This window comes from Sciurus vulgaris (genome assembly GCF_902686455.1).
Source record: "Sciurus vulgaris genome assembly, chromosome: 6".
Taxonomy (NCBI): domain Eukaryota; kingdom Metazoa; phylum Chordata; class Mammalia; order Rodentia; family Sciuridae; genus Sciurus; species Sciurus vulgaris.
This window is the reverse complement of record NC_136466.1, coordinates 122,364,817-122,391,440: the sequence shown is the minus strand read 5'-3', so window position 1 is coordinate 122,391,440 and position 26,624 is coordinate 122,364,817. Positions and strand designations below refer to the sequence as shown.

Here is a 26,624-nt window from a genome sequence, read left to right as displayed (position 1 = left end):
TGCAGGCAGCATATTTTTTGTTTTTATTGTAAACAAATGGGATACATGTTGTTTCTCTGTTTGTACATGGCGTAAAGGCATACCATTTGTGTAATCATAAATTTACATAGAGTAATGTTGTTTGATTCATTCTGTTATTTTTTCCCTTCCCCCCACCCCTCCCACCCCTCTTTACCCTCTATACAGTACTTCCTTCCTCCATACTTGCCCCACTCTCTAACCCTAACTCTAACCCTAACACTAACCCTTCCCTCCCCCCCATTATGTGTCATCCTCCACTTATTAGCGATATCATTCGTCCTTTGGCTTTTTGAGATTGGCTTATCTCACTTAGCATGATATTCTCCAATTTCATCCATTTGCCTGCAAATGTGCAGGCAGCATATTGTTGGGTCTTTCTTTTTAATCCATTCTGCCAGTCTGTGTCTTTTGATTGATGAGTTTAGGCCATTAACGTTCAGGGTTATTATTGAGATATGATTTGTATTCCCATTCATTTGGGCTTATTTTAACTTGGCTTGGTTTCTCCTTTGAGTGGTTTTTCTCTAAGTTAGTTCCTCCCTTTGCTGAACTCCATTGTTGTTTTTCATTTCCTCCTCATGGAATATTTTGTTGAGAACATTCTGTATTGCAGGCTTTCTATTTGTAAATTCTTTTAACTTTTGTTTTTCATGGAAGGATTTTATTTCATCTTCAAATCTGAGGGTTAGGTTTGCTGGGTATAGGATTCTTGGTTGGCAACCACGTTTTTTCAGAGCTTGAAATATGTTGTTCCAGGCCCTTCTAGCTTTTAGAGTCTGGGTTGAGAAGTCGGCTGCTATCCGTATTGGTCTCCCCCTATATGTAATCTGATGCTTTTCTCTCGCGGCCTTCAAAATCCTATCTTTATTTTGAATGTTATGCATTTTCATTATAATGTGCCTTGGTGTGGGTCTGTTGTGATTGTGTGCATTTGGTGTTCTGTAAACCTCTTGTATTTGATTTTCCATTTCATTCTTCAGGTTTGGGAAATTTTCTGATATTATTTCATTGAATAGGTTGTTCATTCCTTTGGTTTGTATCTCTGTGCCTTCCTCAATCCCAGTAATTCTTAAATTTGGTCTTTTCATGATGTCCCATAGTTCTTGGAGATTCTGTTCATGATTTCTTACCATCTTCTCTGTTTGGGCGACTTTATTTTCAAGATTAAATATTTTGTCTTCATCGTTTGAGGTTCTGTCTTCCACGTGGTCTAGTCTGTTGGTGATGCTTTCCATTGGGTTTTTATTTGGCTTATTGTCTCCTTCATTTCAAGGAGTTCCATTTGGTTTTTTTTTGAGAATCTCTCTTTGTTGAAATGATCTTTTGGCTTCCCACAAGTGCTCTTTCAACTGCTTGTTGGTATTATCATTCATTGCCTGCATATGCTCTCTTAACTCATCCTTTGCTTCACGAATCATCCTAATTATGTATAATCTGCAGTCCTTTTCTGACTTTCTTCTACCATACTGTTATTGGATTCTATTAATATAGAATCTAGATTTGTTTGTTTCATTTTCTTCCCTTGTTTTTTCATGTTGTTCATGTATCTTTCCCTCTAGCAGGGCAGATCTGGGGTATTGCAGATTTCCCCCTATAGGCTTATAGTGGCCCTATAGGTTTCCAAAACCTTTTCTGACAATGAGCTTCAAGTCTCCTGCAGGCATCTCAGGATCGGTTTTGCCCCACCTAAAGATCAGAGCTACAGCTTCCAGGATTATCCAAGATGGCCGCTCTGGTTTCCAAATGTGTTGGCAAATGGGGAGCTGCAGCTCGGTGTGTGGATGTGGTCGGCTGAGGTTCTGGAGGCAGAATGCGGTTGGTCAGGCAGAGGTCCTGGAGGTCAGGTTTGTTTGGTGTGGTTGTTGGATCCTGGAGGCCAGGTGCAATCAGTTGGTCTGGGGTCCCAGAGATAGGACGCAGTCAGTTGGTCTGGGGTCCTGGCAGCAGGGAGCAGTCAGATGATGTGAGGGCCCCAGAGGCAGGGAGTGATCCATCGGGCTGAGGGATCCTGGAGACGGGACTCAGTCAGTTTGGCCAGGGGTACTACAGGGCCTGGCTATTGTCTCAAAATGGCAGCAGCCATGTGTAACCAAACCCATAGGTACTGTGGCAGAGAACTTCCAGGCAACAGCAGGCAGCTGGCACTCCATTGGCGGTCTGTGGTCAGTCTGCTGGCAGTTGTTGGACATTCGGGAGGTGAACCTCGGGTGGTGGGTGATGGGTAGGTGAAAGGCAGGCGATGGACAGGCAAGAGGCAGGCAAATGGCAGATGATAGACGCCTGACAGTGAACAATCTGCACTCAAAAAAAGCATCGATATGCTGGCAGACTGCGGGAGATCACAGTAGACAAATGGGGTAAACAGTAGGGGATCAATAAGCAGCAAAAACTGCCACACCAAGAAACAGATATCCTCTGCTTGAAACCGGAGTTATGGAGCGACAAGAATCGCAGCCTCCCTCTAGTCCGCCTCTAGTTCTTGGATCTTAGAATTCAGTTTTATAGGTTTTGAGGGGAAAAATATATGATTATAAAAAATTCATCTAATAAACTCATAGTTTTATATTTTTAAAGATATATACTTTTAAAAGCACATCTTTTATGTCAACTATATGTAAACAAAGATTTATCAGTGATTTATCAGTGATTATCAAGGGATTAAATAAGCTCATGAATTACTCTTCCTGTCTTTTCATTTACACACAAATTGGTATGATTTTTGATTTTTAAAATTCATGGGAGACCTTAAATGAATTTGTAGGCCTAAAAATAGGAATGAAAAGTTGATTTCTTGTATCCCAGATATACAGATAGCATGTAGTTTTCTTTTTGATTTGGTAGTTGTGAATGGACAGCATGCCTTTATTTTACTTGTTTCTTTTTGTGCAGTGACAAGGGTGGAACCCAGTGCCTCACACATGCTAGGCAAACGCTGTGCCACTGAGCTACAGCTTCACCCAGCATGTGTTCTTCAGTGGTGCTTCTGGGAGTTGCAGACCTCTATCCTCTCCATGTGTGCTAAACTCTGTTGAGGTCCACTTAAGACCTTATAGACCACACACATATATACTTTCAGAATCCCTTTTACTATCATTTTTTGTTTTAGACAATTATTGACCTTTCTTTAATGGTTATTGTTAAAAGAACATACTTATATCTGGGTATTTGGGTAAGTACTATATGAAGACATAGTTACTATAAAGTAAAGTTTAAAAACTGATATGTAAATATACTTTATAGTAACTATTGTTATTGTATATTTATGTATAAATATAAAAACAGCATTTTAGTGAAAATACATTTATGTATATTGTGCCTCTACTATGACATAGAAATGCAGCTGTCATTGTTAATATTCTTCTTTTACTGTAACTTAGGGACATTTACTACCAATCCCCTACCTTATGTAAATTTATTGGGTAAAATAAGGAAAAGATAACTCCTCTTCATAAGCCTTAAGGAACTTTAGTGTTAGGATTCAATTAGACTAGTTAAATGAGTTCATAATGAAATTCAGAGTCTTCTTGGCCACATACTTCAGGGTTATTGGCCATTAATGACTTCTCTATGAAATCCTAGCCTTTGACGTACTCTTACCAAAACAGGAAATAACAACCAGCCATTCAGTCTTCTCAGGCTATCCTTGTGCCTTTATCCTACACATTCACTCCCAGGAGCCCTTGCCCACGAATGAAGGAATTTTTAGTTAGTAAAATTGAGGGAAGTATACAAGAGTGTTTTGCAGGCAACAATGTCAGCTTCTTTAATTATGTTGCCCATTCTCTTTAGTACGGTGTAAGACTAGCTGAGGAGGGTTAAAGAAATGAGTGTTCTGTAAGGCCCAGATTTCTATCCATGACTGGTCTAATCACTGTTAAGCCATGCTGCTCTCTTTATCATTACTCACCAATGTCTTCTGTCTCAGGTCACATTCCCTGGAGTACAGAAGCATGCTTGTTAACTGCTGGAAGTAGAAAGCCTACCTAATTTCCCCAGCTCAGAGATTCAATGACAGACAAACATATTTTAAAGCCACCATTTTGGCAAAGCAGCTTTGAAGGATGTAATCAAGACTTTCTGAAAATAGAAGAAAATGACAAATAGTTTTATACCTTCTATATGAACTTAAAATATGTTCTAATCAACTCTTTATTTTTGAGAAATATAAGTAGTAGGCATTTCTCATCCCATTCTTGTTTCCTCTGTACCTTTTTCTTTACTGTTCTCTCTGCTTGCCCGTTTCTAAATTTCTGCCATTCCATTATACATGTTGTTCTCTCACCTGAAGCACCATACCTGAGGCTTACCAGCTTTTGTCCCTCTTTCATTACATTCCCTTGAGAGTTAATAACTCAGATAGGCCATCCAAGGACTTCATTCCATTAGGTTTTTTCAATATTACTATGGGGACAGAATAGCACCAAGTTCTCGTGGTCTGTCACGGGCAATCACAGCAACTGTTGGCACCTCTGATACGTATACTTGTACGTTTAAAAGCATCAAACATACTAAAATGCTTTTATTAGTCATTAGTGTCCTGAAGGATTGATTGTTCTTTTTCTTTGCATGAAATCTAGAGTTATTCTACCAAAATTAATTTTATATACTGTGGTAGACTATTTTAAAATTTTGCTGTTTAGTAATTGTCTTTTCTAACATATAGATCTAAATAGAATCTATTCTTTTTCCTTCCAATTTAATTATTTCACCATATGAAGGGTGTGCAGTATCAAAAGAGAAAATATTACTTATAATAACTACTATGTCATGTTCATTTAAAAATATATTAATCCTTTTGTCTTATAGGACAAACTATTCGAGAGAAAAGAATCGTAGAAGCAGCAAATAAACAGGAAACAGACTATGAAGTGGGGGATATCCCAACAGAATGGGAAGGTAAGATTCTGCTTTTAGTGGAATTATCTGGGAGGCAAATTATTTAACAGTATACAAAATTAATAAGAGCATATATAATTGCATAGTCTCTTTGAAAAAGCTTTCACATCCTGAATCCATCAAACTTTTTTTTTTAACTTTGCATTTCTTTAAAACTTGTGAATTTGACAAAGTTTGGAACAGGAACACATGCATAACAAAAAGAACTACGAAGCATTGGCAGAGCTGGGACTAAAGTGAGGTAAGCAAAGCTCCACATGTGCAAGGTTAAGGAGACACCCACCCTACACTTGGACAGCCCTGGAATTGGAAGCCTGATTCTGGCATTCACTACTTACATGAACTTGAGAAAGTAACATTCTTTTCAGTCTTACTTTTCTCTTTTATAAGATGTGGCAAATACTTGGCTATAGATACCATTTGGGATATTTATTCAAGGCACAAGGACCCTGTTAGCTGACTTCCCCTGTTTGGACAAGGATGGATAGTTGATCCCTATCTTTGCACTTTGAAATTAAGTAAAAGATCAAAGGGGTGTAAAGCAGAAGCAGCTCGTCTCTCTTTGTGGCTGGGGCAATAACATATGAACTTGGCAGCTTGAGAGTAGTTATGTTCAATCTACCATAAAAGTTTTACTGCAGAAAAAGCTGATCAACAGAGAAGAGAACTGAAACTACTTTACAAGAGAAAAACATAAGAGACCAAGAATATTTCTTAGGTTTCCAACAGCTTTCCAGTTTCCAGTTATATTTCTTTCTTAATGAAGTTTAGCTGCAAATCTGAGTTCTACATAGCACCTTATATCTTTAATGTGTATTTCCCCTTTTTACTTACCATTTCCTTCCATAGTGCCTGAAACATGGTAAGGCACATAGTAAGTGCTCAATAAGTAATTTATTGAGTACATGAAATCTAGCCTATGTTAGCCTTTGTTATTTGCCACTAAAAGAACCTTAACTGAAGCACCAATGCCTAACTTATTTTTTAAATTTTTTTATTGTAAAAAAATGAGGTACAACTTGTTTCTCTGTTTGTACATGAAGTAGAGGCAAACCATTTGTGTAATCTTACATTGACATAGGGTAATGGTGTTTGATTCATTGTTATTTTTTTTTCCTTTCCCTTCCCCCCCACCACTCCCACCCCTCTTTTCCCTCTATACAGTCCCTCCTTCCTCCATTCATGCCTCCCTCCCAACCCCCATTATGTGTCATCATCCACTTATCAGCGAGATCATTCATCGTTTGGTTTTTTGAGATTGGCTTATTTCACTTAGCATGATATTCTCCAATTTCATCCATTTGCCTGCAAATGCCATAATTTTATTATTCTTTATCGCTGAGTAATATTCCATTGTATATATATACACCATAGTTTCTTTATCCAGTCATCAATTGAGGGACGTCTAGGTTGGTTCCCCAATCTGGCTATTGTGAATTGAGCAGCTATGAACATTGATCTGGCTGCATCTCTGTAGTATGCTGATTTTAAGTCCTTTGGGTATAGGCCGAGGAGTGGGATAGCTGGGTCAAATGATGGTTCCATTCCACGTTTTCCAAGGAATCTCCACACTGCTTTCCAGAGTGGCTGCACTAATTTGCAGCCCCACCAGCAATGTATGAGTGTACCTTTCTCCCCACATCCTCGCCAACACCTGTTGTTGCTTATGTTCTTGATAATCGCCATTCTAATTGGGGTGAGATGGAATCTTAGGGTAGTTTTGATTTGCAATTCTCTTATTACTAGAGATGTTCAACATTTTTTTATATATCTGTTGATTGCTTGTAGATCTTCTTCTGTGAAGTGTCTGTTCATTTCCTTAGCCCATTTGTTGATTGGGTTGTTTGTATTCTTGGTGTAGAGTTTTTTGAGTTCTTTATATATTCTGGAAATTAGGGCTGTATCTGAAGTATGAGTGGCAAAAATTTTCTCCCACTCTGTAGACTCTCTTCACATTGCTGATAGTTTCCTTTGCTGAGAGAAAGTTTTTAGTTTGAATCTATCCCAGTTATTGATTCTTGCTTTTATTTCTTGTGCTTTGGGAGTCCTGTTAAGGAAGTCTGATCCTAAGCCAATATGTTGAAGATTTGAACCTACTTTTTCGAAGAAAGTGCAGGGTCTCTGGTCAGATTCCAAGGTCCCTGATCCATTTTGAGTTGAGTTTTGTGCAGGGTGAGAGATAGGGGTTTAGTTTTATTCTGCTGCATATGGATTTCCAGTTTTTCCAGCACCATTTGTTGATGAAGCTATCTTTTCTCCATTGCATATTTTTGGCACCTTTGTCTAGTATGAGAAAATTGTATTTATTTGGGTTTGTGTCTGTGTCCTCTATTCTGTACCATTGATCTACCTGTCTATTTTGGTCCCAATACCATGTCGTTTTTGTTACTATTGCTTTGTAGTATAGTTGAAGTTCTAGTATTGTGATTCCCCCTGCTTTACTCTTCCTGCTGAGGATTGCTTTAGCTATTCTGGGTTTCTTATTCTTCCAGATGAATTTCATGATTGCTTGCTCTATTTCTGTGAGGTACATCATTGGGATTTTAATTGGAATTGCATTGAATCTGTATAGCACTTTTGGTAGTGTGGCCATTTTGACAATATTAGTTCTGCCCATCCAAAAATTTGGGAGATCTTTCCATCTTCTAAGGTTTTCTTTAATTTCTTTCTTTAGTATTCATTGTAGAGGTCTTTCACCTATTTTGTTAGATTGATTTCCAAGTATTTTATTTTTTTTCGAGGCTATTGTGAATGGGGTAGTTTTCCTAACTTCTCTTTCTGAGAATTCATCACTTACGAATAAAAATGCATTACATTTATGAGCATTGATCTTATATCCTGCTACTTTACTGAATTCACTTATGAGTTCTAAAAGTTTTCTGGTGGAATTTCCTGGTTCCTCTAAATATATAATCATGTCATCAGCAAATAGGGATAGTTTGAGTTCTTCTTTTCCTATTCGTATCCTTTTAATTTCTTTGGTCTGTCTAATTGCTCTGGCTAGAGTTTCAAGGACAGTGTTGAATAGAAGTGGTGAAAGAGGGCATCCCTGCCTTGTTCCAGTTTTTAGGGGGAATGCTTTCAGTTTTTTCACCATTTAGAATGATATTGGCCATGGGGTTAGCATAGATAGCCTTTACAGTGTTAAGGAATGTTCCCACTATTCCTATTTTTTCTAGTGTTTTGAGCATAAAGGGGTGCTGTATTTTATCAAATGCTTTTTCTGCATCTATTGAAATAATCATGTGAGTCTTGACTTTAAGTCTGTTGATATGGTGAATGACATTTATTGATTTCCGGATGTTGAACCAACCTTGCATCCCTGGGATAAAACTCACTTGATTGTGGTACAGTATCTTGTTAATATATTTTTTGTATGCGATTTGCTCAAATTTTGGTAAGAATTTTTTTGTCGATGTTCATTAAGGAAATTGGTCTGAAATTTTCTTTCCTCGATGTGTCTCCGTCTGGTTTAGGTATCAGGGTGATATGGGCTTATAGAATGAGTTTGGAAGGGTTCCCTCCTCTTCTATTTCATGGAATACTTTTAGGAGTATTGGAATGAGCTCTTCTTTAAAGGTTTCATAGAAATCGGCTGAGAACCCATCTGGTTCCGGACTTTTCTTTGTTAGTAGGCTTTTGATGACTTCTTCTATTTCATTACTTAAAACTGATCTATTTAAATTTTGTATGTCCTTCTTGTTCAGTTTAGATAATTCATATGTCTCTAGAAACCTTTTGATGTCTTCAAGATTTTCTGTTTTGTTGGAGTATAGATTTTCAAAATAGCTTCTAATTGTTTTGTATTTCAATCATGTCTGTTGTGATATTTCCTTGTTCATTCTGAATTTTAGTAATTTGAGTTTTCTCTCTCCTCTTTGTTAGTGTGGCTAAGGGTTTATCAATTTTATTTTTTTCAAAGAACGAACTATTTATTTTGTCAATTTTTTTGATTGTTTCTTTTGTTTCAATTTCATTGATTTCAGTTCTGATTTGACTATTTCCTGTCCTCTACTACATCTGGTGTTGCTCTGCTCTTTTTCTAGGGCTTTCAGCTGTAGTGTTAGGTCGTTTATTTGTTGATTTTTTTCTTCTTTTATTGAATGTGCTCCATGAAATAAATTTTCCTCCAAGTACTGCTTTCATAGTGTCCCAGAGATTTTGATATATCTTTGTTCTCATTTACTTCTAAGAATTTTTTTATTTCCCCCTAATGTGTTCTCTTATCCATTCATCATTCAGTAGTGTATTATTTAATCTCCAGGTGTTGGAGTAGTTTCTGTTTCTTATTCTGTCATTTATTTCTAGTTTCAATCCATTATGATCTGATAGAATACAAGGTAGTGTCTCTGTCTTCTTGTATTTGCTAACAGTGACTTTGTGGCATAGTATATGGTCTATTTTAGAGAAGGATCCATGTGCTGCTGAGAAGAAAGTGTATTCGTTCTTTGTTGGATGGTATATTCTATATATGTCCATTAAGTCTAAATTATTGATTATATTATTGAGATCTGTGGTTTCTTTGTTCAATTATTATTTGGAAGATCTGTCCAGTGGTGAGAGAGGTGTGTTAAAATCACCTAGTATTATTGTGTGGTGGTCTCTTTGATTCCTGGAATTGAGAAGGATTTGTTTGATGTACATGGATGGGCCACTGTTTGGGGCATATATATTTATGATTGTTGTGTCTTGCTGATTTATGCTTCCCTTAAGCTTTATGTAATGTCCTTCTTTATCCCTTCTGACTGACTTTGGCTAGAAGTCCACATTATCTCATATAAGGATGGATACCCTGGCTTTTTTGCTGAGTCCAGGTGCATAGTACGTTTTTCCCCATCCTTTCACCTTTAGTCTGTGGGTATCTCTTTCTATGAGATGAGTCTCTTGCAGGCAGCATATTGTTCGATCTTTCTTTTTAATCCAGTCTGTCGGTCTGTGTCTTTTGATTGATGAGTTCAGGTCATTAACATTCAGGGTTATTATTCAGATATGATTTGTATTCCTGGTCATTTGGCTCATTTTTTTTTTTTACATGACTTGGTTTCTCCTTTATTTGGCTATCCTTTAGGGTAGTTCCTCCCTTTGCTGATTTACATCGTTGTTTTTCATCTCTTCCTCAAGGAATATTTTGCTGAGCATGTTCTGTAGTGCCGGCTTTCTTTTTTATAAATTCTTTTAGCTTTTTTTATCATGGAAGAATTTTATTTTGTCATCAAATCTGAAGGTAAGCTTTGCTGGGTATAAGATTCTTGGTTGGCATCCGTTTTCTTTCAGGGCTTGATAAATGTTGTTCCAGGCCCTTCTAGCTTTTAGGGTCTGGATTGAAAAATCTGCTGATAATCTGTATTGGTTTCCCCCTGAATATAATTTGATTTTTTTCTCTCGCGGTCTTTAAAATTCTGTCTTTATTTTGTATGTTAGGTATTTTCATTATAATGTGCCTTGGTGTGGGTCTGTTGTAATTATGTGTATTTGGAGTCCTATAAGCCTCTTGAACTTGATTTTCCATTTCATTCTTCAGATTTGGGAAATTTTCTGATATTATTTCATTGAATGGATTGTTCATTCCTTTGGTCTGTTTCTCTGTGCCTTCCTTAATCCAATAACTCTTAAATTTGGTATTTTCATGATATCCCATAGTTCCTGGAGATTCTGTTCATGATTTCTTACCATCTTCTCTGTTTGGTCAACTTTGTTTTCAAAGTTAAATATTTTGTCTTCAATGTCTGAGGTTCTGTCTTCCAGGTGTTCTATCCTATTGGTTATGCTTTCTATGGAGTTCTTAATTTGGTTTATTGTTTCCTTCATTTCAAGAATTTCTGGGTTTTTTTTTTTTTCAGTATCTCTAACTCTATCAAAATGATCTTTTGCTTCCTGTATTTGTTCTTTTAACTGTTGATTGGTGCTATGCTTTCATGACATGTCTGTTGGTGATAAGGGTGTATTGCTATCACCCAGTATTATTGTGTTAGGGTCTATGTGGGATTTACTCTAATGGAATATTTTTTCTGTGTAATTCAGTACATTTATATTTGGGGTATACATGTTTACTATTCTTATATGTTCTTGTTGGATTGTTCCCTTTGCTAGGATGTAGTGGCCTTCTTTTTCTCTTCTGATTAATTTTGACTTGAAATCTGCTTTGTCATATATGAGAATAGCTACTCCTGCTTGTTTTCTTGGATCATATGCCTGGCATATTTTTGCCATCCTTTTACCATTCTGTGGGTGTCTTAGACTATAAAATGAATCTCTTGTAAACAGCATGTTGTTGGATCTTGTTTTTTGATCCATTCTGCCAATCTGTGTCTTTTAATTGGTGAGTTGAGTCCATTAACATTAGTACAGATTTGTGTTTGTGGTTTCCTGCCATTTGAATTTTTGCTATATTTTATCCTGTCTTGATTCTCATTTAGTGGATTATTCTTCTATTGAACTTCCTCTGTTTTAGAGCTTTGGGGATTGTCTCTTAGTTCCTCCATGTGCAGTTTATATTTTGAGTATCCTTTGCAGTGCCAGCTTGGTGCTCGTGAATTGTTTCAGTTATTCTTGTCATGGTAAGTTTTTATTTCTCCCTCAAATTTGAAACTGAGTTTTATGGGTATAGTATCCTTGGCTGGAAGTTGTTTTCTTTTAGAACTTGGACAATCTCATTCCAGACCCTCCTTGATTTTTGAGAAATCAGAAGTTAGCCTTATTGGTTTGCCTCTAAATGTGACTTGATGTTTCTCTCTTATGGCTTTTAAAATTCTTTCCTGATTTTCTAAGGCATTTTGATTATGATATGTCTTGGTGAGATTCTTTGACTAGGTCTATATAGGGTCCAGTAAGCCTTCTGTATGTGAATGTCTGTCTTATTTCCGATATGGGGAAAGTTTTCTGTAACTATCTCATTGAAAATGTTCTTTGTGCCTTTAGTTTGTATGTCCATGTTCTTACTGTTCTACCCTGATGATTCTCAGGTTTGTTCTTTAAAATTGTCCCAGAGTTCTTCTGTATTCTGGTCATGTTCTATACTTTTTTCCTCCTTTATTGCCTTATGTGTATTCAAGATCATATAGCCTATCTTTAATGCCTGAAGTTCTGTCTTCAAGGGCTGAGGTTCAATTTTCTATGCAATTTAATCTGTTAGTGATACCTTCAAGTGAGTTTTTAATTTGACTGATTGTGTCTTTCATTTCTAGAAGTTTTGCTTGGTTTCTTTTTACTATTTCTATTTTTTTATTAAAGTGATTCATCTCCTGTAATTGATCTCTTAATTTCTTCCATAGATCTTCTTTTACTTCATCATAAAATTTTAGAACATTTTAATACTCAGTTTTTTATAATCTTTCTCTGGGTTTTTTGTCCACCTCACTGTCAGTGGGATCTTTTATTTGAAGATTGTGGATTTTGGGGAGAGTTTTGTTTACCTGTTTTCTCATGTTTTCAGAGGTCTTGATCTTGCTCATCAATTGAGGTATATTCCTCTACCCCTTTTTTTGCATGTATCTTTATTTGTGTAATTATGTCATTTGTTCTGGGACTTCTCTCTGTTTTAATGTAGGTATAAATGTGAAGGGATAGGACCTGAGTTCATTCTGTGATTATTTCTCCTTGGGTCCTTGATGTTGGTTTGGGGTTCTTGTCTCCTCACTTCTTTGAGTTGAAGTAAAGTCAGGGAATGCTTAGTTCAGCAGCAGAGTCTCTAACCTGTGAACTTTTAGTGTCCTTGTAGGTTACCAAGACCTCACAGAATGTGGCAAAATAAACAATAGTAACAACTGTTACAAACAAAAAAACAATAATGAGTGTTAAGTACTCCATTTACTATGACAACTTCAACATTAATTACCACCAATAAGAAGGAATGGTGGGTTCAATAATTGTCAACAATGAAAACAATAAACCATGAACTAGATCTGGCTTAAAGCAAACAGCAGTGTCAACTTTGTCATCTACAGCAGTAATGATTGTATCAGCATTAATGGTGGAAGCAGGAATTATATAAACCAATTAGTTCTGAAAGAAAGTAAAAATACAGTTAATTAGGGGAAATGCAAATGTGATAGGAAGATAGAAAAGAGTGTACAATTTCAGAAAGTAAACAGAGAATGCATAAGAAATATAGCAGGTGATTCTTTTATAGGAGGGGAAAAAATAGAAACAAGGTATTGGGAGAGAGGGAGAACCATAAAATTTGGCCTTTAGCTGGAGAAGAAGAGAAATAAGCAAATGAAAATAATACAAAACCAAACCAAGATATACAATCCAAAAAACCAGAACACTCACTAAACAATGCTTACATTTTTAAAATGCTAAAAATGAGAGAAAAAGAGATAAGTGTATGAATATATGTCCCTGCACCATTCAGCACAGCCAGCACACACAGAAGGAGTTAAAAAAAAAATGTTTAAATTTTTTAAAAAATCTAAAACCTTAGTGAAGACTGAAGGAACCTTCTCTACTGAGGTGGTCAAAATAGTTGACCAGATTGGGTGGTCACAGTCTATATCCAATAGTCTTTCTTTCCAGTTCTTCTTGAGTTACATACTGATACAACAAGGGATGGTGTCGTTAACCCCCTCCTGTTTTTCTGTTGCTCTCTGAGCTTCCAGTTGGAGCTGCCTAAGATTGAAGCTGTTTGATATAAGACTCAGCTTTTCTTCTCACCAGTAGGAGGTGGGATGGGTTAAGACATACCTAACAGTTGCCTTTTTGTTACTTTGAACCAAGTATGTGTACTCCCAGGGTACAGCTTCTGCAGTGTTCTGTGAGGGGAGTTAACAGCAGTAGGAGGGGCTTAGTTCTAAAGAGGCGTTGGGTGGTTCCTTCTTTGGAGAGACTAGATTGACCCACCCGCTATGGCTTGACAGTAGTCAATCTCTGATGCAGGTCTAGTTCTCAGGAGCCTCCCAAGAATCCAGTCATGCAGCAGAGGGGGCGGATCCTCCACTCAGCCGTGCCCAGGAGCACAGCCTTTTCAGGCTTAGTCCCTGAGTGTATTCACCCTCACCAGCTCATACACCCAGCCTGCTTGGGCTGATTATGTGAGCCAGAGACACAAAGGAAAAGCAAGTTGGGTTCCCCTTTGCCCTTCTGACTCAATCTCCCTGGGTACAAATCTACTCTAAACCTGTTTCCATCAAACCTAACCTAAGTCATTTGATAGGTGCTTGCCAGCATATTGTGTCTGTGTGGCGGTTTTTTTGGTTTTTGTTTTCCTGATCTAGGTTCCACAATCCCTGATGCAGCGTACTCACTCTATGGCTCCCACCTCACTTCTCCATGGCCAGATGAGATACAGAGCACACTTTTCAAGTACCAGCATGTTGTGCAGCCTCTGGATCAGCTAAGATTAGGCAGCATTTTTTATCTTAATTTTATTCCTCCCCAGACTGTGATCCCACTCCCTCTTCCTGTGGTGAATCCAAACAGTGCCCAGGTACTCTGTGTCAGCATTGATGTTTTCTTTATTCTTTGTTTATTGTACCCAAATTTCTGAGTCCCTAAGCCACTTTGAGTGCCCATTATTAAATTTTAGTGAAATCCCTCTTCCACCCACCACACTGAGAAGCTGAACACCCACTTCTTTGGTCCTGAACCACAGGGCAACTTGGAATGCAGCTTTCCTCTACTCTGCCATCTTCAGTCTCCATGTTGTTCTTTATAAAAGTCAACAGTCAGAAATGGTAAGGTCATATTTTAAAAGATGAGGCTTTATTATAGTTTCTTCCTTAAGTGAAGCTTGAATGCACACTATCAGTAACTGTTCCATAATTTTGCTTTTGCATGGTCAACTACTGAATCTGGTGGTATGATATCTCATTTAATACAGCCCATTGGCAATGTTTCTAAACTGTGTATTGAACATTTATAGAAACTGGAGATTTGAAGAATATACTTTGTATATACTTCATGAAGTATTTTCATGCCTTCTTCTAGTCTCTCTTAGTGATTAATGGGAGCTTTAATTTGCACATGCACTTTTGTACTCATTATGGTTTGTTATGTTCCAACACGAGTATTAAAGTTCAGTGAAAATCTCATGCATACCAATGAGAATGCAAAAGAACATTGATGAAAGAATTTGAGGATCTTAGAGTATAAAGTGTTCAGTTATCTTGCTAAATTCACTTCACCTAGAGGTTACATTGCAATAAGGACTGATAAAGGATCCACCTTACAGATATGATTAGCAATAGCAAAATCATTGTATAATTTATAATTGGATAGAGGTTCTGTTTCAGATTGTTTTGAAGTTTTAAAAGGTAATAACAATGTTTCTTCTGTTCCATCTTCCTCCTAACCTTTGCCAGTCTTCAGGAGGACATTTCATTTGTTGCTTGGAGTAGTTGGGAAAGTGGTTATGATTGCATAAATGAGGGATCACGTTGAACATATCCAGCTGTAATCTTTGCTGGATACTTAATAAACAGTACTGACATCAACCGTCATCTCAAGACATTTCAAATGCCTGGTTATTGGAGAATCATAAACAAACAAACTTATTTCAGCTGTTGCCTTTATATATCTATATAATCCAAAGATCCCTTCAGTGATCATTTAAAGTGAAGCTAAAGGAAGCTCCTTATGTCTTTCCTTAGGGACCACGTGGTATTTAGTATCAGTTTCCTTATGATTTGGATTCAATTATTTTTGTTTCAAACCTTACAAGATAACTAAAATGGTGTTTTGTAGACTTATCAGTAAGACATTAATTTTGAAGGGCTTTTTCATAATGATAGTAAGTGTGCATTAGGCCAGTGTACTTTTGCATCTTGATCTTATACCCACTGGCATTTGTTTAAAGACTCTAGAAACAAGGTAGTCATTAGTTTACAAAAAGTGTAATGCCTGGTAATGATTGTAATTTTAGACAATTGAAGTATTTTTGCACCAAGATATATAGTTGTTGCTAGAGGGGTTATACTTTAGGGTAGCCCTGGCACTGGGGTTGGCAGACTTTTTCTTTGAAGGTCCAGAAGGTAAGTAGTTTAGGACTTATGGGTCACTTGGTCTGTTATAATTACTCAGCTCTGTGGTTGTAGCACATAGCAGCTAGTGATACAAATGGGTGTGGCTGTGTTTCAATAAAACCTCATAGACACTGAAGTTTTGAATTTTATATAATATTCATGTGTCATGAAATGGTGTTCTTTTGACTTTTTTTTAACCAGTCTTTTAAAAATGTAAAAGCAAGCAGTGTACTGAATTTGTTTTGTAGACTAAAGTTTGCAGATCCCTGCCTTAGAAGTTGATTATTCTGAGTTAACTTTCTAATCTAAATGAAAACTGAAAATGTGTTGCTTAAAATCTTTTAGAGGTATATGATTCATGTTGGATTATTTTTAAAGAAGCCTCTTTCCTAAAAAAAAAAAAAAAAAAAAAAAAAAAAAAAAACCAAAGAGATAATTAACTTGTTCTGACTATAAAGAATCAACTGAAAAATTTCATAAATCACTTGTTTTTTCATTGACTAGAGGAATATTGGTATTGCTAAGCCAGATTTCCTAATACAGGTCAAAATCCTATTACAACAAATGTTTTTATAATGGAAATATTCATTCAATAACTATATTAAGTGCTTACTCCTTTAAGGCACTTAGGAAGTAGAAAATAAATGTCCCATGGATGCATCCTGCCCTTGACAATCTTATAGCCTAAGAAAGGATATAAAATCTCTGCAAGTTTTGTCTGGAGATGGACCAGATAGTACTGAAAGGTAATGAGAAAAAAAATGCAGAAAATAATAACAGGGATAGAAGTTCAGAAACAGTAGAAAATTGTAGAACATTAGAACTATATTGGAAATACATGTATGGGACCCACACAGGAGAAGAGAGCAGGAATAAATAATTAATTCCAGAACCACAGTTGAATGTTGTTTCCATAACTGTAACCATTTATAAGGTTTTGCACAAGGGTAGGTTCTAGTACTATTACTTAGATGATAAAAGGCAGACTGGTAAAGCTGATCTGAAGAGAAGGTGACTAGTAAATGGACAGGGTTCACATGTCAAAGCCAATTCAATCAGGGTTTGAGTTCCAGTCTGTTACTTTAAATATAGAGCCATGGCAAGTTGCTTAATCTGTCTATGCCTCAGTTTCCCAATCTGTAAAATGTGGTCAGTAATTCTTATTTTCTGACCTATAGTTGAGGTCACACCTATTCTTCTCCCTAGAGTTCTTTGTAAATTGCACACTAAAGTTTGAGAGACTTCTTTGTAGAGCATGGATAAATTTTAGACAGGGTCAGATCTGGATTCAAATTCTGGAAAAGTTGTTTAATTACTCTGTAAAATAATTTTTAATGAAGATTGAGTCAACTAAAATGATAAGACAATGGTTTCCTACTTTCTAAAGACCATATTCAATATAATATGTTTTCTCAAACTCCTATATATTCTCATAGACCAAGCAAATACCTATTTTTGTTTGTTTAGTTTTGTTGTTTTTTGCAGTATGGGAGATCGAACCCAAGGTTATTTACCACTGAGCTACATTCCCAGCGCCCCCCCCCCTTCTTTTAGACAGGGTCTCATTAAGTTGCTGAGGCTGACCTTGAATTTGTGATCTTCTTGTCTCAACCTTCCAAGTCATTGGGATTACAGGTGTGCACCACTACCCCTGGCTGCAAGCAGATATTATTGATCTTTGCTTTTTTGAATATATTATAAGAAATATAGGTTTATTGAATAATAGGGATAATACTAATAATAACTTAGACTTCCATGCTTACTCTTACATGCCAGGCTCTGAACTAGTATTATATAATTTTCACAAAAGCCCACAGTATAGATGCTATTATAATTTCTATTTTACAGATAGAAAATCTCATGCTTAGAAATTATCTTACCCCAGGTGACACAGCTAATAAATGGTAAGTTGAAATTTGAACTCAGAAAATCTGACCCTAGGTTAGAACTTTACTGTATTGTCTTCCACATGATTCTGGTAACTTCCTCAGAGGCACCTGTCTCCCCTTCCTTTGCTATAAAACTTTTAGCACAGGGCACAGTACCCAACAGGCACTTAAAAAATGGACTGCTCTCTACCTCTGCTGCTTGTCTCCTAAGTGTTAGAGGTAAGGCCTGATGTTGCTTCCTAACCACAAGAGGTAGCTGCTTGCTGGAGCAGATCAGAAGAGAAATCTCTGTAATGAAAACTTTTCCAAGTTACTTCCTTGATCACTTGAACAATAACTTATTCAAATTTCTAGAATAATTTTGATATTGCCTTAAAATTTAATATACTGTGATTTGGCCTATATTCCGTAAATGTACTAAATTGAATTCAGGTGATGATGAGGTATGATTTTTTTTTTTTTTTTTAAAGATATGTAACTGTCCCTTCTTGATCTTCCCTACACTGTTTATTTGTTTCATGGATACAAATTACCACCTTATCGAGTTTCTTCCACATCTAGGGTGGGTGAGGGAAAGGGTTTCTGTTGGAGGGATGGGCTGGCTGTTACTTTAAATATATAACCATGGCAAGTTGCTTAATCTGCCTATGCCTCAGTTTCCCAATCTGTAAAATGTGGTCAATAATTCTTATTTTCTGACCTATAGTACAGGTCACACCTATTCTTCTCCCTAAATTAATTGCTAAGAAACTTATTTAATAGAAGAACCACAGGAGACAGTTATCCTTTGAAGCAGGTGCATGACTGATTTAGCTATACTAATCTGGCTCTAATAATGGAAGAGCCCACCTGTTCTTTATTTGTAGTCGTACAGGTAAAAGGGGGACCAGGAGGAGCTTCTTCTGTGAGGAACAGAATGGGGTGGAATTAAGGAAGCCATTTTGTGCCAGTGGGTCACGTGACACATCCAGGACATGCAAACTCCAAGAGTGAACCACTCTGCATGGATATCACATGCCTCAGGCCATCTGGAACAATCTGTCAATGATCTAGTTCCTGAAAACCAGATTTCCATGTCTGACAGCTCCACCAAGCCTGATTTTGCTAGTCATAGATGGCTCCACATACCACCCGATATTTTATGTTTTGTGTTTATTTTCTGAACCCCCTTCACTAGTATGTATGCTTTAGTAGAGACGGGACTTCCATTTGCTCTTTCCCTACTATATCGCTAATTCTTATGACAATAAATAGTAGGTGCTCAAAAAATACTTCTCATGTATGAGTGAATAAAATATGTAAATTACAGAGAACTGACATTTAATTTTTTTTTTCTAGCTTGGATTAGAAGAACAAGAAAGACTCCACCTACTATGGAGGTAAGAATACCCAGGAAAATATTCAAGTAGCATTTGTTTATAAGACCGTATTTCCAAACTGGATATTTATACTCCCAAGTATATATGAGACCTCAGAAAAAAATGTAATGCATCTTCCCAAAGTGTTCATTGTACTCCATAGAAAATAATTTAAAATGTATTAATACAATGTATTAGTTAATATTGTTAATAAAATATTGTATGATAAAATGAATGCACATTTTATGGAATATAACAAAATTCTTATAAATTTTAAAATGAAATAGTAAAAAATGTAAAATAATATAAAAAACACTTTATAGAAAGTTTGGACTTGCATCAAGTCACTTTTCCTGGACCCAGTGAGTTCTCTGCTGATATACATGTTTCAAATGGAAAAATTTGGGAAACAGTGAATCTCTTGATCTCATCAAATCATGCCCTAATATTGTCCTTAATTTTAGATTCTGAACTCTACCATAAATCTAAGAAACTTTAAAATAAACAGTTAGCAAGTAATATGTAATACTCAATAATTAATAGTTGAGTTGAATTTTTATTTAAAACTTCAAAAATATAGTTTGGTGGTAAAAAGAATAAAAAGCTTAAAATGCTATGGTGTGTATATTTCAAAAACATGAATTTTTCATCATTCTTATTTTGAAACAGTAGCATTAAGAGTTCTAAAGTTATTTTATAAGAAATAAATGTATTCATAAAATGAGAGTCCAGATTCGTCAGTATGTACTTTCTACCTAGAGACATTTCCCTTCTTCTACTAAGACCTACCTCCTCTTCTCTCCCCACTATTCCCTCCCACCTGGAAACCCTAATGACAACATAAATGGACTCCAGCAGGCCTGAGTGCTAGAATGATAACTTGTTGAGTGATGACTCATTACTTGGCATTTCTGCCTTTACTTGCTCGTTGTGGTTTAGATGTTAGGTGTTCCCCAAAAGCTCATGTGTGAGACGATGAAAGAACATTCAAAGGTGAAATGATTGGGTTCTAAGAGCCTTAACCCAATCACTGAATTAATCCCAATGGCTGGAGGAGGTAGATCATTGGGGATGTACCTTTGGGGTTATGTATTTTGTATCTAGTGAGTAGAGTCTTTCTCTGCTTCCTGATCATCCACCACACTGCTGCTTCCCTCCACCACACTCTTTCACCATGATATTCAGCCTCACCTCCAGTCCCAAGGAAGGGAGCCAGCTCTCTATGAACTTAAACCTCTGAAACTATGAGCCCCCACATAAACTTTTCCTCCTATAAAATTATTATTGGTAGGTCTTTTAGTCACAGCAATGAAAAAGCTGACTAAAACTCTCGTTCTAGCTATACCGACCCTGTCACTGTTCATTTGGCCAGGGTCTGAATGAACACATCTCTTGGCCCATTTCTAGCTTTGTATGTTGCTTCTGCCTTGACCATCTTTTCTCACACCCTTCTTTTCACCATCAGGAAGCTTTGGAATCAAAGGGGGTTTTTGGAAGAAATTGATGTAATCCAAGACTCAGAAGTATCCTTAAAGGTTTATAGCAGTAGAATGGATAGAGCAGCCTTCCTGATTCCCCTTTCTCTTGACCATAACAGATATTGTTCTCATAGTGAAAGGTGCTTTCCCTATGCCAGAACTCTGAAAACCTTTTTCCATGTAAAGTAATTATGTAGAAGCTACTTGCAATAATCAGGCCTCAGGTACCACCCCTGTAAATTTTAGGTAATTCCAGTACCTCAAATGAACTTCAGACAGAACAATGAGACCAAGTCATTCCAATCATGACATTCCTTGTTATTCTTCTTTATTATCCAAAATGAGCCTTTTCCTGTTGCCTCCCTTCTAATGTACTATTATTAATCACAGTGTTCTTTATGTTCCTCAGTATCCTCCCTGGACACACACACACACACACACACACACACACACACACACACACACCTTCTCCTTACTCCTGACCCTCTCCATTATGTTTCAGGAATTTCTAAGTTGTTAGCAAATTACCATTCATTATTAATGAATTATTTTCCTAGAAATTTTCTATTCCACATAACTAAGTCTGCCCGTACCTGAAAAAGAGTCCCTTCTTTATTTGAAGTGAGTTGTGCTGACTTTCCCACACCCCACAGAAAGAAAGTGGATTCAGCTGCTCCTTGCTCTCTCTAGCCATTTCCAAGATATTCTTTCATCTGATGGGCCCAGGGGAGGGGAGGGCCTTGGTAATCCAAGCATATTTCTCTGTTTCTGATCATCATTTTTATCTTTGGCATCATCTAGCCCACTTTCCCACACTGATGGCAGAAATTAGAACCTGGTTTACAGTTTTCTCCCCTCAGTGCCTCCCCAAGTTTGTGTTACTCAGTTCTTCATCCACACTAGAATCCCTGCCTCAGGAGAACAACCATTTAACCTCCGTTCTTGCCATCACCAAACACCACTATTTTGCTGTCACTTTTAAACTCTTCAATCCCAGGTTGATACATTATATTGAGAGGAAAAAAACTTTTAATGTAAAATAAAACATGTATACAAAAAAAAAGAAATGAATCATTTAATGGATTATTATAAGGCGAGTCCCATCCAAGTCGAGAAAAAAATTTTGTAAGTTCCAGAACCATGTGCCTCATCTCAATCACAAATTCTTTCTCCCCACAAAAGCAATCCTGAACTTGACCTTTATGGTAATCATTTCCTCACATTTTAAACAGTTTTATTGCACAAAGGTACATTATAGTTTTAGACTTGACCATGGTTTGAAAACTTCATATTTATTTTAAATTTCTTTCAATTTATAGTTTTCTCTTCCATTTCTTTTGTATCCTTACAAATTTATCTGTTGAAAAATGCAGGCCATTTTTCCTGTAGAGTTTGACACAGTCTGGATATTGTTGATCTTATGCTCTTGGCACAGCTCAACATGTTCCTGTGTCATCTTTCTTCCAGAAGTATAACAACAGAGATAGTCTGATCCAGAAGCTAGATACTCATGTTTGATATTTTTCTTAAGAATGTAGGAAATGTCTGGTAAGACTATAGGAGGACATCATGTTTGGTTGTCTCTTTGTAATCTTAGCAATTGTCTATGTTTAATACTTGTATTCATTCATTGGAAACAACCTCCTATTCTTGTAAACCAGTTAAAACTGGTTAGTTTTCAAAATGTTTCTAATCATTTGAGATCTCCACTCTTTTTGAAATCTCTAACCCCAGATAAACTTCCATCCATGTCACCTGTACACTATGGCTAAAAGTTAGTAGCCATTAGAATGCCATTGTAATAAATAGCATCAGAAGAATACATGATTTTTTATTAATAGGTTTACAAGCAGTAGAGGAAAAGCTACTCTGCCTGCTTTATTTGATATATATATATATATACACATATATACATATACACACACATATATATGTATACATACACATACACACATATATATATTGTCAGTGGACCTCTATATTATTTATTTATTTATATGTGGTACTGAGGTTTGAACCCAGTGCCTCATACATGCCAGGCAAGCACTCTACCCTTGAGCCACAACCCCAGCTCCAGACTGCTTTGTTTTTAATATACATACTACATAAAAGGGGAAGAAGAGAAGAAATTCAAGAAACCAATAGAGAATGGAGTTGGAGACGGTGCTAATATGTTCTAAGGGAAGGTTGGTGTAACTGGATAGACCACACATCATGACCTTGTTTATTTGACCATAGTCTCTCAAATATGGACTCAATTTTGTCCAGATCCCAGATGATTTGGCTCTAAAAGATGTGATCATAGTTACTAAAATGCATGTAAATTTGAAATAGTTGCTAGAATTCCAATAGGCTGATTTAAACTAAGAACTGAAACTGATAAAGGGGGAAACATAGGAGATTGCTTGAAAGGGAAATTACCTGGCACAGTGGTGCACACCTATAATCCCAGCTATTCAGGAGAATGAGGCAGGAGGATTGCCAGTTCAAGGCCAACCTCAGCAACTTAGAGCAACCCTAAGCAACTTAGCGAGATCCTGTCTCAAAATTAAAAATTAAAAAAAAAAAAAAGACTGGGAAGAAGTTTGATGGAAAAGCAACTCTGGATTCAACCCCCAGTACCCACTCCTGCCACAAAAAAGAAAGAAGGGAAGTTGAGTAAAATGTTTAATTGTATCATACTTTACCATGCCTGTTGAAACCATCTCACATTAGAGATAGTCTGACCCATAGCAGTGGAAATAGAGTTGGCTACACTTCCAGATATCTCTCTCCATACTAGGAATAGCCTAGATGTGAAATGGAATAGAAAGAAATACCAGGTGCTTATTTAAGGCTTTTGTTTCCATGGACAATGTTTTTATGGATTGCCAGCATTTATCTCTGGTTCTCCTTTTTTCTTTGCTTCCCCATTCTGATCGACTTTTTCTTTTTCCACTATGACAGTAGTTATACTATGGTCAAATGTTGCTAGTCCTAGAGTTATTTTCTTAGTTTACTCTTTTCATATTTCTGCTCTAGTCTATAATATGTCAGTCTTGCAGTTTAACATTCAGAGAGGAATCTTTTTTTTTTTTTTCTGAATCCTTGAGGGCAATTTCAATGCTGTCACCAAGTAACTGACATTTATTGAGTTCTCTGTATTCAGTATTATTAGGCCTTTTTTAGTTTGTAAGTTACAAATTGAAATGTCTTAAGACTCATGTGTATATGTGTGTGTGTGTGTGTGTGCAAAATTCTACTTTCCTACTGACTTAAATTACAAAGATGGAATGTATGTTCTTGCGGAAAAATGGGCCCTATACCCCCATTGCAAACCTTACAATATCATTTTTAGGAATGCAGTGGAAACTGATTAGAAAATTACAGCATGTTCATATACTGGGATATAACATCATTCATTAGAAATGAATGAACTGGTTGGGATGTAACTCATTTGGTAGAGGGCTTGCCTCATATTTGCAAGGCCCTGGGTTCCATCCCCAGCACCACCACCAAAAAATAAAAAAAGAGTGAACTACAGCTGCATGTATCAACACATGGTTAAATCTTAGAAACATGATATTGAGCAAAAAGAGCAAATTACAGAAGATTTCATGCTGTATACCATTTATATATAAAGTTTGAAAGCAGAGAAAGAACAATGACCTTCAAATAAAGAATGGGTAGGTTAAACACATGAGTTCACTCTCTCAAGTTAAATGAAAGTAGCAGGAAAGAGATTTATTTTTAAAAGTCTGAACCTACAAGGTCAAAGAAAATCAAAGAGGCAAAAAAAAGTAATAATGTTTTAGATGCTAGAAAGAGGTGGACAAATGTTAACCACTTTAACAAAATTGTTAATGAATCCTAATCTGGCAAAGAAGTAACTCAGTTTAAGCCACCAGAACCCCAAAATGCTCAGCAACTGGCAGTACCAGGAAACTCCAAACGTAAAGTTGAACTGGTGTTAAAATTCATGACTTGGTTGAAAATTTTAGAGGCACTTAGATGCCAACCAATAAATGTAGAAATAATAATAAAGTTGGAAATTCACCATTTCCCCCTCTCAAAGTGGTTATTGATTCAGTGAAAAATCAGCAGATACTAAAACCAATGGTTCATATTCTTTCTGAGTAACAGGCTGTTCCTCATCACAAAGCCTCTCCCTGTAGATTACATATTAATTGCAAAAGGGGAAAGGGACCTTTCTAGTAGACAAATCTGGCAGATATCACCTTAACCACATAGTCAAAAGTTTTGCTAAGTAAGACAATGTTGACGGTACATGTGAACCTTGTTTGAGAAATGAGGATAAGACATCATTCATATAGTATTCTTCCCACATCCAAAAAAATGCACAACCCTAATTTAATCATGAAGAAACAGCCAGAAAACCTACATTTGGAGACATTTCATAAAACTCCAGACCTGTCATCAATGACTTATGACCAAGAGGCATGACGATTAATGTAACAAGTAATCCCAGAATGGGGAAGAACTTTGCTATAAAGAACAGTATAGGGCTGGGGTTGTGGCTTAATGGCAGAGCACTTGCCTAGCACGTGCAAGGCACTGGGTTCGATTCTCAGCACCACATAAAAATAAAGAAAATAAAGGTCCATTGCCAACAAAAAAAAATATTAAAAAAAAGAACAGTATAGGGATAATTGTGAAGTTTGAACATGAACCATATATTAAATAATAACATTATTTCAATGCTAAATCTCTTAAAGAAAATCTCTTGAAATCTTGAAGAAATCTCTTGAGGATTTTATTAAATTCTCTTTGTGATAGCATGCAACAAGGCAACTGTCTCTTCTCTATCTGGTGGAAAACTACATTTTTTTCTTGGGGAAGAGAAAACAGTCCAGACTTCACAGTACTGTTTTCCTGACAAATCTGAGGGAAGAGTACTGCTCTGAAATAGGGGGATTAAATTAATACATACATACTGAAAATGAGACCTCCAAATTTCTTCCCTATTAGGATTCTAGAACAAAGATAAACAGGACTTTATAACCCAGGTAGGGTATTAGTGACTCTGACCAGCCAAGAAGGACATAAAACCTCAATTAGATTATAATGAAACAGTTGACAAGCCTCTTCTGTGGCAATAGAGTTACCCAACATCTGAGGAAAGTATCTAAAATGAAAGATCAAAACCCACACAAATAAATAAACAGGAAAAGGCCATTTGGATAAAATTACCTACTTAAAACTTAAAATAATTACTATCCCTCAGAGATATGAAAAGATTTTGCAATTGTGAAAAAAGAACAAAATGCCACATAAGAGAAGGAACATTCAAACTAGAGAGAGAAGGACTGACAAACAAAAAACTCTTGGGAAAAAGTATAATAAAAATATTTAATGGATGGGTTAGAACCTTGTACTGAAGGAATTTCTTATAAAGTAGGACAGAAAGACAGAGATGGAAAACAGGAAAGAAAAGAAAATTAGAGGCCCAGCAACACAGGAAGCTAGAAGATCATGCAGTGAAAATTCCTTCAGCATTTAGCTGAGTACTGAGTGCTAGTGTAGAATTCTATACCCAATGATACCATCTAAGCTTGAGTGTGGCCTGAACACATTTCTACATGTGCAGAGTCTCATAAAATTATCTCCTACAACCTTTGTTCAGAAAGTTAAGGAAAAAAAAAGGGGGGGGGGGGGGGGGCTGAGATCCAAAAAACAAAACTTGAGCTTAGGCAGAGGGCACTAGAGTATCAGAGCAACCAGACCAGAGAGCATGGGAAAGAAGGGTCTGTGAGAGGTTTTTCCCAAAATCATGAAATATATAAAGTACCTAATACATCAGAACATATCAAATGGGGCTGAATTGTAGGTAGGTACATGGAAAATAAAATTAATTTATTAACTCCAAGAAAAGAATTGAGTAGGAAAAAGAAAAATAATCCTTGTGTGCTAGGTAGCTCACTTGTATGTCATGTTTACTCCTAATAATGTAATTATTAAAATTGGTCTATAACTACATTGGAAGTATTAGGAAGCAAGAAGAATTGGGTAAATTCTTATTTCCAG

General features: G+C 36.5%; 1 protein-coding gene across 1 annotated transcript in view; it reads left to right on the top strand.

Annotated features, from left to right (window-relative positions):
• NDUFAF2 (NADH:ubiquinone oxidoreductase complex assembly factor 2) overlaps positions 1-26,624 on the top strand; it is a 179,342-nt gene that overhangs the window by 117,231 nt on the left and 35,487 nt on the right. The window contains exons 2-3 of the mRNA XM_079144049.1: positions 4,828-4,917; positions 19,103-19,143. Coding sequence (XP_079000175.1) covers positions 4,828-4,917; positions 19,103-19,143 — 131 coding nt within the window. The remainder of the gene's footprint in view (positions 1-4,827; positions 4,918-19,102; positions 19,144-26,624) is intronic.